This window comes from Falco biarmicus, chromosome 7 (genome assembly GCF_023638135.1).
Source record: "Falco biarmicus isolate bFalBia1 chromosome 7, bFalBia1.pri, whole genome shotgun sequence".
Classification (NCBI taxonomy): domain Eukaryota; kingdom Metazoa; phylum Chordata; class Aves; order Falconiformes; family Falconidae; genus Falco; species Falco biarmicus.
The window spans coordinates 42,529,060-42,547,068 of record NC_079294.1 but is presented as its reverse complement, the minus strand read 5'-3'; the positions used below and the strand labels follow the sequence as shown (position 1 = coordinate 42,547,068).

General features: G+C 39.2%; 1 protein-coding gene across 1 annotated transcript in view; it reads left to right on the top strand.

The window, feature by feature from the left end:
* The window catches only part of KCNH5 (potassium voltage-gated channel subfamily H member 5), a 160,209-nt gene that overhangs the window by 48,163 nt on the left and 94,037 nt on the right, over positions 1 to 18,009 (top strand). The window contains exon 7 of the mRNA XM_056347502.1: positions 14,240 to 14,669. Within this exon, the coding sequence (XP_056203477.1) occupies positions 14,240 to 14,669 (430 nt within the window). The remainder of the gene's footprint in view (positions 1 to 14,239; positions 14,670 to 18,009) is intronic.

The window sequence follows — 18,009 nt, the reverse complement described above, 5'->3', positions numbered from 1 at the left end:
CAGGGTGTGTAAGGAGGTGCTATTATCAAGGTTGTAAATATAATACAGCTTTATAAAATAGCCAATTTCAGACTGAGAAACCTGATTTTTATAGAAGTGCAATGTTCTTTCCAGATTTTTGTGCTTTAATATGTAAAACAAACAGAAAATTTCTGTACCCAAGCAGTACAGATTTAGATGACGAGCTTAACCTCTTTCTCTAACATATAGATGGAAAATAAACAAGCTATCTGTAATATTTGTGACAGTGAAGGGGATCATTGGCATAGTGCACTATAATTGAGGCATGCTTAAAGTGGCAAACTTTAACCAAAATGTAATAAAAACAGCAAGGTATCATGAGCTCCAGTGATCCTGGAGCTGCTGTCATTTACCTTCAAACATATGAAATATCGACTCCTTTTTAAGAGAACAGATAGTAACATTTATTTCTCATGAAATGGGGTGTTATGGCCCTGGAGCCTCCAGCAGACACTGGAGTATTGTAACTGCTTATGTACTAGCATGCAAAGCCCTCCACCTCCAGTTTCCCCTAGTACCTGAAAATAATTGAAGGGATTATGAAAACAGGTATGTAAACAGTCAGTTTTTTCTTCTTGGGTTAACATTTTGCCTTTTTTCTGTCTTCCAGTGGAGATTTGTGTCTGTGTGTGTGCGTGTCTGTGTGTGTGCGAGAGACAATGTCTTCCTTTGTGACATTTAAGTCTTCTGAGGCGGTCAGTGTGTTCTGGGTGGTTGTAGTTACCAATGCTCTTTATCTTCATTTGACTTTTAGCATTTATTTTAACTGGCTTTTCTTTTCTGGGGTTTAACTTTCTCGCTCACTAGCAGCAGTGAGCTCACTGTTCATAGATAAAGAATAACTAAATCAATAAGCTTAATTTGGAAGAAATAATCTGACTGATTAAAAGGAGAGTGTTTCTCATTAGAAGGTGAGTGTTTCCTCCTTAGGACAAGTAGGAGAGAGCAGAGTTCTTTTAGATCTTGATTCTGGTAGGTTTTAGTTCTTTATCTTGGCCCGTGGTGTTGGATGAGGGCATTTGTCTTTAGCATTAAAGAAGGTGATTGTGGCACTTCGGTGAAAGTTAACTGAAAATCAGAGCTTAGTGGTATAGACCTTGTGGGCAGAGTCCTGGTGCTCTCTGTGGTCTTGGTATGGTGGCAAAGGATGGACCTAAATCAGAGTGATTAGCCCTAAAAGCCAGCTGAGTAAAAGGTGGCTTTCCAAACTTCCCTCGTGTGTCCCACCTCCATCCTCCTTTTTCCACATAAAGCATCAGATGCAGTTTTGTTAGTTGATACAGGACTAGGTGGGGAGGACATCACTGCAGGCCGTTTCTTTTCCTCCTTATGGGCAGGTTTCTCACACATAAGGAAGGATAAAGCCAAGGAACTTTAAGGTTTGTGTCTCTGTTGTATATGTACATTACTATACGTGATAAAGGTGCTTGGAGGTTCTCATGCACAGGCTGCTGAGTCTTTGTATGAGATGCCTTATGCAGGTGAGTGCTGTTTATAATGTCAGAATTAAGGACATAATTGAAAGATTTTTAAAAAAGGAGTTTGAAGAAAGGAAATGTGAGTTTTGTTACTGAGGATTGGAGTTCTTCAAAGGCAGTTAGTTTTGGCTGGAGTAGGAACAGTGTCCTTTCCATCACGGAAAACATTAGGCCAAGGCTGCAGTGTTGTGAAATTCCCACCTGAGGGAAACATGACTGCAAATCAAAGTTATGTTGTTATTGAGAGGATGTAAAGCCTTAACAGAAGGATATGATGAAAATAATTATGACACAAATTGAGAATTTGGGGGGATTAAAATGGTTTGAGGCAGAATTAGAAGTGTAGTTTTCCATGCTTGGAGTTACAGAGCCAGGTTCTTTCAGTCTGCTCAGGGAGGTTTGGGTGTATGACAAGGAGGGGAAAGGTAAGATAATGAGAGAGAGAGAGAGAGAGAGAGATACCTTGCACAGCACAGAGTGATCTAAATTGATGTGATGGATGAGGAATTAAGTGTGTAAGTGGTACTGAAAGGGTAGGAAAACAAGGTAAAATAGGCTGGAGAAAAATGAGCTGAGAGGAAAGTGGAATCCTTAGTGAGATACGTACTTTATTTAAGAAAATTGGTAGGGTGATAGTCCCAGAAATCAGAAAAATACCTGGCATCTTTTCTAATTGGGAAACATTATTTGCACTGAAATACATCCTAGTTAAACCAAAGCCATATTGAAAACCTTTCATATGTAGTAGTGTGAGAAAGGACACTGTAAAACATACTGAGGAATCTAGCCAGTTTTTAAGGTATGAACCAGAATGGAGGATGTGTGCTCAGAGTCTCTGAAACTAGGCTGTTTTTTAAAATATTTTTTTAAAAGTAAAAAAGTTCTCTGAAACTTCAGATTTAGTCCAAAAGTGCATGTCTGCCTCTTCTTTTAAATTAAAAGAAAAAAAAAACAACAAAAAAAAGGAGTTTGGAGTAATGGGGAATATGGTGTTTGGATCCAAAGATGATCAGAGTGGTGTGTGTTGGAAGGAGCCTTAAAGATCATCTAGTTCCACCCCCCTGCCGTGAGCAGGGACACCTTCCTCTAGACCAGGTTGCTCAAACCCCGTCCATTCTGGTCACACGAAGTTGCTATCATTATTAGGCTGTGAAGTACGTAGCGACTGAAAGTTCGATTTTTGTCTTGGCGTTACCTGTCACTTGTGATTCTCATTTTTTTCCCCTGAGTACTTTGGCTGTATGTATCAACTCTTCCATTGGTGTATGCACCATCACTTATGTTTCTAAAATCTAAGCCCCTGCTTTTGAAGCTAGATAATTATGTTACCTTGAGGCTTAACCTAGATATGGTTCCACCTACTAGAGAGATGTAAATATCCAATAACTGTCAGTCTGGGCTACCAAAAGGTTGTTTATGGAATGGGTAACCATCAATTCCATACAAGTCAAATTATCAGTCACACTGCAGATAGTCAGCAGATGGGTTTACCGTGTGCCTGAGGATGCTGATCCCATTTGTTGTTCAGATACGATCAAACCATGCTACAGCTCCCTTTGGGACCAGATGGATTTATATCCCAGGGAAACCAGGATGTTGTGCAGGTGCTTGGCTCTTGTCCCCACATGGACCCATGCAGCTGGGAGAGTACCTGGAGCTGGCAGGCCCTCAGGTACTCACACTCAGATACACGCAAGCTAATACAGTGCTGCTGAGGGCTGCATTTGAGCCTTTGTAAATTAGTATATAGAATAAATACGCCCAAAGCTACTAGGTGAATGGACAAGCTTTTTGTCAAATGGAAAATGCTTCCCCAAATGAATTGTTAAATACAGCTGAAAAAGCCTCCTTTGCTGTTTGGAAAAATATTGGTGTCTCTATTTATGTATTTATTAACTTATTTATTTATTTTCTGGGAATTTTCATTGAGATTCATGAATTTCTGCATTTGTAATGAAACAAAACATAGAGGCTTGATCTCATCTCTGCCAGAAACGTGGCTCTAAAATGACATGGCACATGTTGTGAAGAATGGGACCAGATGTCAGGATAATACATACAGATAGTCAAATCGATGGCTTTCAAATGGGTTGTATAAAAGATCATCCTTTCTGCAAAAATTAGTTTTCATGAGCCAATGGCTGGAATTGAAAGCAGACAAATTTAAACGACCTAAAACTCTGAAGTTCTATGTCTATTGTTTAATAATGTAAGACTGCATGACCCAATGGCCTTTAAAATTTAGTGATCTGTGCAGGACATACTAGGGCATGGAATCCTTGTAATCGTAATCTTCTTTTAATTACTATTATTGATCTATTTCAGCGGTGGCAGAAATTTCTTTTTGTCACTGCAATTAATAGCAACTAAAATAGCAATATCTGTAAATTGAAAGCAAATAAAAGCTGAGAAAAACTATTTTAGCCATATTCACATCTGCAGGGCTTTACTGCTAACGTTCCCTTTTCAGGAGATATTTGAAGAAGGGTTTATGGACCCCATTCTGAGTGGCATATTCAAGGTGAAAATATAACTGTGTGTTTCAGCATGCGGTTTTGGCTTTGAAACAGTCTATGGCTAGCTACCCTTCTTAAATCTAGGTGGCTGACATGAAGAAAATAATTCCCAGGACTAAATCCCTGCTGCAGCCAAGTGTTAAACTATGATGAAAACTCCTAGCAACGTAACGACAAGACGCGCTAAGCCTGGGACCTGGCATTTTCCCCTTTGTTATGCAGTCAGAAGGCAATTAAATATGAAGAATACTGTCATCCTGCTGGAGTGTGTGGAAAGCCACAATATAATAATACCATATAATAATAATTCCAAATATAAATATATCCACCTTAGGCATATATTACGTAGGTGGTCAGCTATAATTCACCCCTGTCACTTCTTCATCCCTGTCAGCCCTTTTGTACTTAGTTGCAGAATTGCACCACGTCTCTTTAGCCTTTATTCAAGCTAAGGTTTTATTCAAGTTCTGCCACTGTTTAATTACCATTATTTTTTTAATGCTATACAAAGTCTGGGATATTTCTGCAGGTTCCCCTGTGGAGACACATGGATGTCATCTTGATGTGAGGGGCAACTTGTGAAAGGAAGGATCTGAACTGGAGTTGATGGAGGGGAGGGGGAGCGGGGATGGGAGGGAGGGCAGACAGGGTTGTCCCACAAGATGGGTGTGACCTGGTAGCCTCATGGTGCACCGCTCTGATGTGGATTACGGCATACTGAACTTTAATTATATCTCAGTGGCCTTTCCCCCCCCCCCTTTTTTTTTTATGTGTTGTATATGTTACTGGGAAGCAGATGTTGGGTACAAGCCATGTAAATCAGATCTTCAGTCAGAGCTGTATTAAGTGATACAGAGTCCAATTGGGGCAAATTGTGTATGGAGTACTTTCAAGGGAAGCTTTGAGTCCTGCGTGATCCCTTTTCTTACAAAAGAGGCGAAGCAAATGAAATAATCCGGTCAGATACTCACTGAAATAATGCTGATGGGAATAGCACAAATCCATATTACTGAGATTGCTGTGCACAGCCGTCAATGGGAGGAAAAGAGTCGCAGGCTTAGGGACTGGCAATTACTCTGCACAAAATGGAGAAACTAACTGCATGGCTAATATCAGAATTAGCAAAGTTTTGCTAGCAAGACAGCCTTGTATCTTGGTGTGAGTCTTATTGTGTGTTACGTCTACCCCTTGGCGGCAGGCTTACGTGTAGTTCCAGAAGTACCTGCAGGACCATTGCAGCTCAGGTTACTCTCTCCAGATACTTTTTCTTTTCCCTTTTTTTTTTTTTTTTTAATTCCTATATTGGCATAGAAAATTGGTTTGTTGCTGGCATTAAACTATCAGCTAAGTTCCGCATCCTGCTCAAAAGCTGTCCCAACCAATGTGACACACCTTCTCCCTCCCATTTCATCCTCTGTCTGCCTTCCCTAAGTAAGTGAAAATTATCAGATTTCATGATATCATCCTCTTTTTTTTTTCTTTTTTTTTTTTCACCCAGCTGAGCACATGGACACAGTAACAAATAAATAGTGCAAAGATGCCACATCCCCCTTAACTTGAATCTGGAAGAAATATTTTGAAATTGCCCTTTTTATATAACCTCAGTTATTCAATGTTTGAAATGTATTGCATTGTATAGTTATACCATAAACAACTCACTAGAAGTTTATTTATAATATTATAGCTTATTGACATTTGTGTTAGGGGGAAAAGTATGAAAAGCTCACCCATCCTTCTGGAAAAAATAAATCTCAAGCGATAAATTTAGAGGTGCTTTCAGAGGCTGCATGAGAAAACCTACTTACTTTCATTTTGCTGTGAGGACTCAATTTTGCACTCACTGCGGTCACTACTCCCATTGGTGCCAGTGGTGCAAGGTCAAATATTAGATGGACTCTGCTTGTATCTGGACCCAGGATCTAGACAGCTTGTGCAAAAGCAAATCCCCTTACTCTCATGTGGTTTTGCAAAATTGAATGCAATCCTAAATTCGGTTCTTACAGCGATGATAAATCAGAAATGTTGCTTTTTTATTTTTTTTAATTATAGTGTTTTGATTTGTAACTATGCAATTTTATTACATTAATTGTTTATCTAAAAAGAAGGGTTTCTGAGATATGTTGGCAGATTAATTTTAACATTAACTCCAGTAAAGAAGCATTTAAGGAGCTAACCAGGGATTTTAGAGCTAAGCTCTATTTAAGTAGCTAAGCTCAAAAATTTATTTTGGGAGTGATTTGCTGGTTAAATTTCAGACAGCCTATAAGTCCTCCTGGATACTCCTCCAGCACTCCTGTACTGTACGGAATAGTACCTTCTGGGTATGTGCCTGCAGCTTACCGGCTCTTGTTGGCAAGACTTACCATTTCAGTTGTTCCCAAAATCTGTAGGCACTTTGTTTTCTTTTACTTTGTGTACCATCATGTAACAACTGCTCTGTGAAGATTGCTCAAGGTTTACAAAAATGGTGGCTTTTTCACTGCTTCAGTACCAAATGCTGTGCTGTATCTTAACTTCACAAATCAGTTAAGTGATTTGTTTGGGTCAATTATTTTTTTTAATATATAATTACTGCTGGTGAGGGAAAGGTAATGGAATTTTTGCCCATGCTTCTTTAAATAAAGTATATGGACTACATTTCAAGCTGTACTAAGCATGGGATTCATCTAACGAAACACAGGGCCAGGCATGGTCCACAAGAAGATGCAGGCACATTCAGGGTCTGGCTCCTCATGTTCTAAGGTGCACCTTCAAAACAGGTCTGAGTCGTCACCCTGCCCTAAAATGCCTGTTTCTCACCACTGACTGTAACGACACACTAGTGCGACTAGCTCAGCTGCAGACTCCTCCGTGGTATAGTTTAGGCTGAGGTGACATGCATCCTCCCTTTGAGAGTGTATTTGCCTCACCTTGACTTTTCAAAGGATAAAAACAAAAGCAGAAAAATACTATAGGGGTAAAACTCACAGGGACCTTTTGAGTCACTGAGCCATTGGCTTTCATGGGCAGGTTCATCGTATCACTCTTCCCATAAATGGTCAAAATCCACTTTAACACATGGTGTCTGCAAGTCTGCCTTAATTTGCGGTCTGTGCATTTGTTCCTGCGCTGACCTTCTTGGTTAAATACTACTTTTCCTTCCCTCATGTTTATCTTCTCAATGTGCTTCAAAAGAACAGTCATCCCCCCCTCCCCCTGCATAAACATGCCTGTTTTCCTTTCCTTAATCTAGGAAAACTGATCATGTCTAGAAACCTCATTTATGCAATTTTATGAACATTTTCTTGGCCATTCCAGCTGCCTCTCTCTGTGTGGAGTTAAGTTTAAGTACATCTGTTTAACACAGAGCTGTACGTATTACTCCAGGCGAGAATTCATCTTTGCTTTGTAATTGGGGTTTGGCTTTTCCTCTTGATGTTGGAAACACTCAACTCATCCGTCCTGAAACTGGATTAACCTCTACTGTGAGTGCAACCCACTGATTGCTCTGAGTCACTGTGGGATTAACCCATATTCCCAAATATTTATTTTTCTCGGTCATCTTCAGCTAAAGATCATTGTAGTTGTAGACATTTTTGTTAATTTGCCCTGTAATGGGTGCCTTGAGACTGCCTTGTTAAGCTTTATCACATTTTCCTTTATTCCCACTCAGTTATTCTTTGCACTGACAGTGTGTTCCAAAGGTGTGCCATCAGTAGATTTTGTGACAATATCATATTTCTGCTGCTTTCACTAAGAAACCGATGAAATCACCAAGAGTTGACACTTGTAACCCTTGCTAGGCTTCTTTTTAATGGTTTCCATTTTGCCATCCTTTTCACAAGTTCTTCAGTCACCTTACCATCCCAGTTGTGGTCCCTCAGTCACCTTACCATCCCAGTTGTGGTCCCTGCTTTCTCTGTGTTTCTTAATAATTTCACCCCTTACATTACTGAAATACTACTTATCTTTTATTTAGAAAATGGGGTGAGTTGTCAGAGAAAGCTATCAGGAGAATTTGGCTAGTACCCAGCTAACCTAAGCTTAGCAAACCTATTGCTGCACTGATAGCATTTTGATTTATCTCAGTGTTTCTGATTACTCTTTCCCTTAACATTTGTTCAGGTAATGTATCTGTTTATTTCCTCCTTGATGCATTAGCTTTTCTGGAAAACATAAACATCATTATTGAAAACTAAAGCTAAGAATTAATTTAATTTTTCACCCAAGCCTGGATTATTTTTACTTTATTGCAGCTTGATCACTTACGTTCTTTTTTCATTTATGAATGTGAAAAATCTTTGGGTATTTGTTTTAATGTTCTTTACAAGGAAGAGTTCAGCCTGACATTTGGCAATTCTCACTTTATCCCTATTTTTATCCTCTAAGGTGTAGCTTTTTGTTGATCAACTTTTTTATTTCTTATATATTGTTAGTCCTCTGTTTCTGTTTTCTTCCTTGGGGTGATTATGTATGCGTTTATAACTGATGCCCAGCTTTACAAGTTTTCCCCCCTTCTCTGAGGTACAACCTTTGGATATTTCTTACCTTTTGAGATTCTGGGTGTCCTCTGCGTCCCGGTGTCTGACTCTCCTATCTTTCACAGTCCAGTTGTCTTCAGTTATTATTGTCTATAGTTCAATATATTATAATTAATAATTTACCAGCTCTTTCCCTTTTGAGATCAAGAACCCCAGTTCAGTTTACTTTGTGATTGTACATTTTTTTTATGAACTAATTCAGTTCCTTCTTTAAGCCAATGGGGACTTCTGTGAAACCCTGTCAGAACCAAGGGTAGTGTAGCATCACTTTCTGTGGAATAATTGGCTATTCAATGGAGAAACAAGTACACTATTGTATCTGCAGAAAATCTCAGCCTACTGTTATTAGTAAGATTTGTTCTCCAACCTCATATTGAGGAAGATGCCTCAGCTCCGTAATATCTGTCTCTGTAATAACACGATATGGGTTTGGATGCTGCCCAGATCTGGGCTATCCAGATTTCTAAGGATGGGTTTAATTTCTCCTTCCTTAAACTGTGTGATAGGCTTCAGCTTCTTTGTATTCAGTGGTGGGGGAGAGAGACAGGACAGTTCCAGGAGGTGATTCATCCCATCCTGGCTGTCTGAGATGTGCTGGCTGAATCACTCTTGATATGCCTCTCCCTTCACTCACCAGGGAGGGAAGCTGGACAATTCACATAGGCTGGTTGGCCGTAAGGTTGTGGCATTATGTGAGATGAATCCCACCCCAGGAGGGTGCTTGGAGCTCAGTCATGGTGTGGCTGTGGCTTCTGCCCGTGTGCTCGAGCTGAGCATATGTGAAACCATTTTGCTGTGGCACAGAGATAAAGAGCTCAGCCTGGGCTGCAAACGCCTCGGAGGATTTGATCATTTAATGACTAGTATTGCTGAATGCAGGTAATTGCTTGTGTCTAGCAACACTATGCATATGAGCTTAAATTTAGCTTAAGAAGGTCTGTATACGCAGCAGTCACACCTTTGACTGCAGTGGCAGCATCCCCTACAGCATTTCATAGAAAGGTACCCAGCTCAGGTTTTTGGCCACTCCATAAATTCTTCAAAACCACAATGTGCTTATCATGAAAACATAGTGAAAAGCTGTTCTTTATTTTTTTTTTTTTTCTGACCTTTTCTGAGACAGTGTTTCCTGTTAAATGATGCAGTACCGATCCCCATTTCCAGAGCCAGGAGGACTTCAGTTTTAGAACACATTTAAAATGCATGTTTCATATTTTTGTTGTGGTTGCGTATGTGCCCACAGCTAATAACAAAGAAATAAAAAATCATGGAGTGAAATCTAGTTGAAAAAATGCCTTGAGTTAAAAAAAACACCATTGTTCCCTAATAGGAAATAAAAAAAAAAGCGCATGAATTTACCATTTCATCATACTGGAATTTAGTTTTGAGGTTTAAGCAGATTTTAGTCTATTTAGATGGTAGATAATAATGGCTGGTTTTGTCCTTTAGTTTTCTAAACACTTATGGAATAATTTTTTACCACAGAAGAGACTTACTAGATTAGCAAGTAACCAGCTGATTAAATAGTTTTCGGCTTTTACAAAGACACAGCTCTGCTATTCTGCTCCTTTCATATAGAACAGACTCCTCTCTCTCCTTCCTGCTTTAGGAGGACGTCTTTGGCACTCATGCTAACTTGAATGATTTACTGCACTTGTTAACCTTCATTTTCCTTTGGTGACAATGTTCCCTTTATCCCCATTCATGTTTGGCTCTCAACGCCTGTATAACATAACTTTTAACAGCTTCCTCCTTCCTGTTGCCTGGATTATTAGGGATTCATTAAGTGCCAGAGAACTTGGCTCCTGTGCTTGCTTGAGGTGCAGAGGTCTGTTCCCACAGCGTGTACTGCAATTGCTGGAAACAGCTTTCTTGGTCTTGTGGTCAGGTAAGTTTAGCTAGATGCAGACACACTGTCTTTCATCCTGGAAGACCGAAGTTTGACAATGTGGTAACATCTGGGATCTGAACTGGCAATATTTGGGTAATGTTAATAGGAAGGAGGGGTCCCTGTGCATTTCAGACTGAGTGCCTCCACTATCAAACTGGATTTCCTTACTTGTGTATATCAAGGGAATTGGAGAACACAGACTTTGCAAGGCACTTGTGTCAATAAACTTGGGCTTTTTTTAATCATGAGTGGCTCATTTAATTCCAAAGTTGAACATCCATTCCTCAAAAATGTCTTTCTGGATAAATTTGACATTGTCTACATCCTTTGTGGTGGCTTCAGCTGTCTGCTAAGTAGAACCGGTGGTACAAAAAGGGCTGGTTCAGAGCTACTGCTTGTGTCCTCTCCTGATACAGTGGCCTTAGAAGTTACTGGGAAAGTCTCCAGTGGCTCACACTTGTAACACTTAAATTGATTGATACATGTCAGATAGGAATTTGGTTCCAAATTTGACACGCAAAGTACAATTTGGAAGTAGGTGGTTTTTCAGGTAAAAGATTTCTACAGCTGAGATGACTGAAGATGAGCAAGCTGAATGCCCTCATCTGATTAAGACATGATCAAATACGTTAGTGAAAACCTCAAGGGGCAGAATTGGATGGTTCCTAACATAACGAGATATTCTCAGTCAGAGAACACAGACCAGTAGATATTACAGTTGACCCAACTGACTGAATACAGCAACAGAGTGAAATGCTTCTCCCAGAAGGCTGGATCTTCAGCATAAAAAAAAGGCGTTATTTACGTGAGGCTAGTGCCAGACAGGATTGCATGCTCCATACAAGGTTTCTAATCACCTCTCTGTTCCTTGAGTGCTGAGGTTATGTTAGAGCAGATGCTCATCCTTTAGTAGAAAGGTTTCCAAAATACTCATTATGGAGCATAAATACAGTTAAAAGAAAAATGAAATTAAGGGCAGCCAGCAATCAGTTCAGCGTAGAACACTGGATTTCTTAACAGCCCAAACTTAATTCAAGGCAGTTAGTCTTTCACAGAATTTCCACCGAAGGGATTGTTTCTGAATCTTAAGAAAAGCTTTGAGTATTAACAATTGTGCATTTATTGTCAGGCATTTTTTTTTTTTTTTAAAGTATAAAGGTATCAGCTTGACTCAACACAGTACTTTAACAGTGCGATGTATCACATGTTCATTTAGTATATGCTTAATTACTCTTAGGTAGTGTTTTCTGGATTAGGCTTGTAAAGCTTTCAGTATTGTCTTTGTATTTTGCAAGATAATGCATGAAATGTGAATACTTCATAAATATGTCTCTGTTTTTTCGACCTTAAAGTAGTGGGTGGAGACTGCACTGACTTTAAGACTTACAGTGAAACTTACTTAAATGAATTACTCTTTGAAAAGATTACATTTCAATGTCAGCTAAAATGAAACGTTTCTCTTTGGTTTATACTTAAGAGATGTGATTGATATCTGTGCTTAGGGAAAAAAAAGATCACAGTGCAAAGTTTCTCCCAGACTTTGAAATATATGCTATATTTTTATATTAGTTGTGCCACTGCTAAACTGTCCATGGAACTTAGAGGGAAGATGTAATATCGATGAGCGATGGAGTGTCAGACAAACTCTCCTGATTAAGGGTTGACTCAGTTTGGGTTTGGGCAGTAGAAAGTGCAGTGTAGGCCTTGCCACTGGGATGAACTACTGGATGCAGAAATGGGACTCCCAAGTTTAAGTTCCAGGTCTTTAACTCCTTCCCTAGCCTTCATCTTGGGAATGAACAGTGACTGTTTAAGTAAAATGTGTATCTTCTTGACCAACACAATAGGACCTAATCCTACAAAAAAACCCCAGCTTTTTTCTGCCTCTGATTTCACAGCAAGTTGTAAACTTTCAGAACAGGGTTAATTCGCTGAAACAAACTGCAGATTTATTTAGTGAAATACACTATTAAACTACTCTATACTTTTCTTTTTTAATGTAGATACTGTTTCTGTGGGGTATGACTCTTATTTAGTAGTCCATTGTTCCCAGTCCATTGTGTAATGAATATTGTGAAGGACTTCCCAGTTTATTGGGCAAGTTGGCTGTTGGGATTGCCTCACAGATATATATCCCAAAGCAAGTAAGTACATATATGTCTAGGTGGAAATAAGAATGATAAGCTAGATCTGTGTCTTGTGTAAATGCAAAATACAGAAATCAAAATGGGAAAATTCCAATTCCCTCCATGGTATTAGTCATCATGAGAGCTTGAATGCAAATACAGAACTTCAATTTATTAAGGATTTGAGGATCTGAAACAAATTACAGCAGGATTTGAAAAGCATATAAGAACTCTGTCAAACATTATATCTAGAAATATCAGATGTATGTTACCCTTCAAACATTAGTTGTGAAAAGAAACAGAGGTGCAAAAGAGATTAATGTTTTTCTGGTATGGAAAACTCTAGAAACTCCAGTCTTTTACTGTTTGATAATATAATTAGCCAGTGTTTTGACTAGACTGATTTGATAATGATGCATAGAAAAGGGCAATTTAATCTTGGCACAGTAACTAGGAATGTTTGCCTCATTGCTTTCTATGTCTTAATTTCTACTTTAAATTAAATGTCTTCAGCTTCTGAATGCTTTATATTAGAAACCTTCCTTTACAAACCTTCTATTTTGAGCCACTAATTAATTTAATGCACAAGTTAGGTATATCATGGGATTGCAATAGATCAGGAACATATTTTTCTTCTCTTTCTGCATTTATTAATTCTATTAAAATACATTGCAAACAATTTGTGCATTGAGGAGGGCATGCACATTTCTTGTTCCCTCTCAGATGTTTATATTAACTTTTTGATTGTCCCTGTGCTTCTGTTCCCTAAATATTTGTACTTTCATTTGTTTGTACTTCATTTATCTTGTGTGAAAGAAGACACTGCACAGATACTTGCTTTAGGAAAATAACTGCAATGTCTTGATCAGAAAGGAAATTAACCTTATATGCAAAGGCGTGTGGTTTTCTTGCCAGTGCCTTGTGGTCTGTGTTACCCTCACTCAGAAAGGTGGTGTGCCCACGGTTGTTAGTTCCATGTTGTTTTAGTGAGACTTCTTATAAATAACGAAATACTCAGCGTTCTGTTAGCTGTGGTGAAGGATAATGAGGTGGAGACTGTTGGACTGGAGGAAGTTACCCAGCTACTTTGTGGTGGGTGAGGGGAACAGCAGGCAGATTTCTCTGTAGTTACCCATTACAGATACTTTCTGACGTTTTTCTTGAGTGTCTGTTAAGCTAAGGGTTGTTGAAGTAGGTCGACCCCCATTTTGGCCAGAACAGCAACCCTCTGCTTGGATTTAATAGAATACTGTTTTCTGAGAAGCTTCAAAAAGAATCCACTTGGATGGTGTAGTTCTGTCTGTGACTCTGCCCTTCCACTGCGTTAGAACTCCAGGAGGTCAGAACAAGAGTCTCCCATTTACTTCAAACTGGCAAATGATCGAATCGCTCCCGTGTTGTAACAAACATACCATTTCTTTCTTTGGATCCCACAGAACTCATCTGTTACTTGGAAAGACTGAGCTTGAAAGAAGTAATTTATCCATGTACTGAGTGCCAAACTTGATTTACCTTGATGAGGATGAAAGTGCTGCAGTGGGGGGAGGGTTTGGTTTTGTATTATGTCACCTGAGGCATGAAAAAATTGTATAAAAAGATTTAAAGCAGATGTAGGAATCGTTGTACAGCCTTCTGTGCTAACCAGTGGGATATTTCAGATGAAATAATAATTTTTATTCTTTTCTAGGGGATCAGTAGCCTCTTCAGTTCCTTAAAAGTGGTGCGTCTTCTACGACTCGGTCGAGTTGCCAGGAAGTTGGACCATTATCTGGAATATGGTGCTGCTGTACTGGTACTGTTGGTGTGTGTATTTGGACTGGTGGCCCACTGGCTAGCTTGTATATGGTACAGCATTGGGGACTACGAAGTTATAGATGAAGTCACTAATACAATCAAAACAGATAGCTGGCTCTACCAGTTGGCACTAAGTATCGGGACACCATATCGATACAACACCACTGGCTCAGGGCAGTGGGAAGGAGGACCCAGTAAAGACTCTTTGTACATATCTTCTCTCTACTTTACCATGACAAGCCTTACAACGATAGGATTTGGAAACATAGCACCAACCACTGATGGAGAGAAGATTTTTTCAGTGGCCATGATGATGGTTGGCTGTAAGTAGAATTTGATTTTATTGCGTTTATTGCGAATTCTTGTATATTTGAATTCAGGTAGTCTGACTGAGTTTTGCTTTTAAACTTGCACAGGCTTGGCAACGTTTGAAGTGGGTTTAGCCAATTCTTGAAACATGTAGTGATTCCATAAAGTGTTTGTGTACATTATGGCGCTGGTTTGTCTTACAACAAGTCCTGATTTTCTCTTCTGAATGTGGTGACTTTTGTCACCAGCAAAGCTAGAAGGGAAGGGAATCATAAGACGCTGTATTGCACCTTTTCTCTGGTTTCCACTGTTTCACAGCTCCACTGATTTAGTCTAAAAACAATAGTGGTAAGGCACATTTCTCTTTTCATGTGCTGTCGAGGTTAGATCACTCAGCTGCTCTCCAGGCTACCAGAAATCTTGAAAATATAATAAAGACTGCTGAAAATGTTAATATCATTTGGGACAATTATTTTTCTGTTAAATAAATAATTCTTGGTATTTCCCTGATGCTGTTTTCCGAGCTGTATACAAACACTAAGCAATTATGTAATGAGACCAAACAAAACCTTTTGAAAATAAGATCTGCATAATCTCCCTGATAATTATCTCAGCTAACACTTCGAGCTCATCTCAGAGAAATACTGAACTATAAAATGGAAGTTTTCTTGCTACAGTCTTTCTAGATCTTTAGAAGATTAAAGTCATTTGTCTGGAGATTTTAAAATGCTTTTTAAAAAGAGAGGTTGCAGTTTTAGGACTCTGCTTGCCGCGTGGTGCAATGAAATTTCTGCTGAACAGCATCTTTACATGATGGGTTGATGTGTTTTAAAAACATTTCGAAGTCCATAAAAAGCAAATCCCCAAGCTAGAGCATTAATGAGCTATTGCAGCTAGGCCATAGAAAACCTTTAGGTGCTGATTAGCCATTTGTTGAAACTGCTTTGTGGTATTTACAGAAGGCTAGGGATTTGGAGAATAAAGTGGATATAGAACATTTTAAATATTTTAATATGTACTTCCCTTGTCTTCTGTGGGGACTTCTGTTGCCCTGCAGAGGAGGGTCTCACAGAATGAGCTAAGCATCTGTGGTAAATGATTTAGGATGGGGTGAGCGCCATAAAAACATAATGAATAATAATAATAGTAATAGCAAAATAGATACATGGCCTCGGTAAATAGAAAGGAAATAGAGATTGCAACCTGCTTTGTTCTAGGTGGATTATACTCTTCTTTTTTAATCTCTGAAACCCATGTTAAAGATGGGGAGTACACGTAGCAGTATCAAAGGTGACATTTACAACCTATGTATGTGCCACTGGTTGATTTTAATAGTTTTTGTAAGCATTAGCTACCAAATTATTGAATGTACATGTCAAATTTATAACTGGTACCTTTAAGCTTAGTAGTTGGAAAACAATGAGTAGGTTTGTAGGCTTTTGGACAAAGTCAAAAGTAGAATCTAAAATTTAAGAAGCCTGGCAAAAGGACAGTTAAGTTGCTTATTGTGTAAAATTAAGGCCATCAGAATAAATGTGGCTTATCCTGTGAGGGGGGTGAAGCGCACTGTGGCACACAGGAAGGCTACATACAGAGGAAACCACCTTTTTAGATTATTCACAAATGTAAAAATGCTCAATTATGATCCGATGGTTGAATCTTTTGCAAACATATCAATGAAGATTTGAAGATTTTCAGTTCATGCAGATTAGTACAATGACTACTCGTGAAATCTAAAGGACTTGCTTAGTTGGTTAAATAGTGGTTAGAAAATATGCAAACTTCCAAACAGAATACTGGTCTTGGGTTTTATACTTGCAATATTTCTTTCAAAGAGATCAGACCTGCAGGTGTATAAACATGCTTTGCAGTGCCAGCTGCTGAAAACATGACAGTCTGAACACCAGAAAGGGACAGAAAGGCACAACAGATAGCTGATGAAAAAAGCAGTTTGTCAGGCAAAGTGGTTGGTGATCTTGGGAACGGGGTTTGGCCCCAAGAAAAGGTGTAACTAAGAACTGAAAATTTTGAGTTGTTTTCAAAGCAAGGTGTTTCAGTTTTTCTTTTGAAACAGTGTTTTGAGATAAAAAATCAGCAAAATTCAATTACAGTTCAATCAATAAAAAACACTGGTTGCTGAACTGACTGTTATAAGCAGAGAGAGGTTGTGAAATATATTTGATAGTTTTCCTGAAGAAGTTTGCTAATACCAATAGTTGATATTGGCAACGTCCTTTCTAACACCGTGCCAAATAAACGTCTTAAACTTAGCACTGGAATCAGAGATAGTAATTCATCACAATCCCAGCTGCCTACTCATGCAGACTGCAGATATGGAAGAAATCTTCACTGCATTGTCAACTAGCGACGGCTTGTTCTGCAAGCCTGAAGTTTCCTGTTCACACTGGCAAAGTTATCAGGGCCTGGGAGGAGTATTTGGAGAGATTTGCAAATCCTTCTGGTGGGCAGGATTGCAAAATGGTGTACTTGTTAAAAATAGCCAAATTAAGATTCTGTAGCTGCTGATAAAGCATTGCTCGGTGCTGGGCACTGGTGGGGAAACCTAGGTGAATGGAGATGCTTTTCAGTTTGATTGGCAGTTTGTCACTTGCTTGTTCACTGAGGACAGAATTGGGTGGGATATTTAGACTGAAATGCATCACCTGTCTTGCAAGAAAGAGAGCTTTGAATAACTTAACCTCATCTTGTGCAGCTTACTTCAGATTTCTTTTTGCCTCACTTGCTTTTTCTTGGTGTCCAGTGCTGTTCAGCAAGATTTTTTCTGTTGCTTCTTGACACATGAAAACCTAAAAATAGCAAACATAAAGCATCCGATGACAGGGGAGCAAGGTTTTCACAAGGGTTATTGTTTAAATACCTATTCTGCATTTGCTGCCTGGAGTTGCTGAATATACATTAAAAATCTGATTTTGTACCTCCTTTTGTGTTGATAGGAGGTCATTTTGTCCCCCCTCTGCACAGAACAGAACAAATGTCAGATACTTTCAGTGGACCAGGAATTGTTTATCATTCAGGAAGGACCTTTCTTGTAAACCTCCCATTATCTCCTCTCAGCCTCTAGCAAGAAACTCGGTCTCTGCCGCTGCACGTTGCTCTAGCTCAGTCCACAGGCAGGTTTTAGGCTTCTGCAGCACCACCATAGATGTAGGTGTACAACAAACTGGTTTTGTGCCTTTCACAGAAAGGAATGCATTAGGGAGCCAGGAAGATAGATACTTTTGGTTTGTATACCATTCCTACCTTGCAACTCGGCACAGCCAGGACTTCTGTGAGCAGAAAGTCTGTAAAAGGGAAAAGGTATTTTGGGGAAGGTGGCAATCTGGCAGGGTGAAA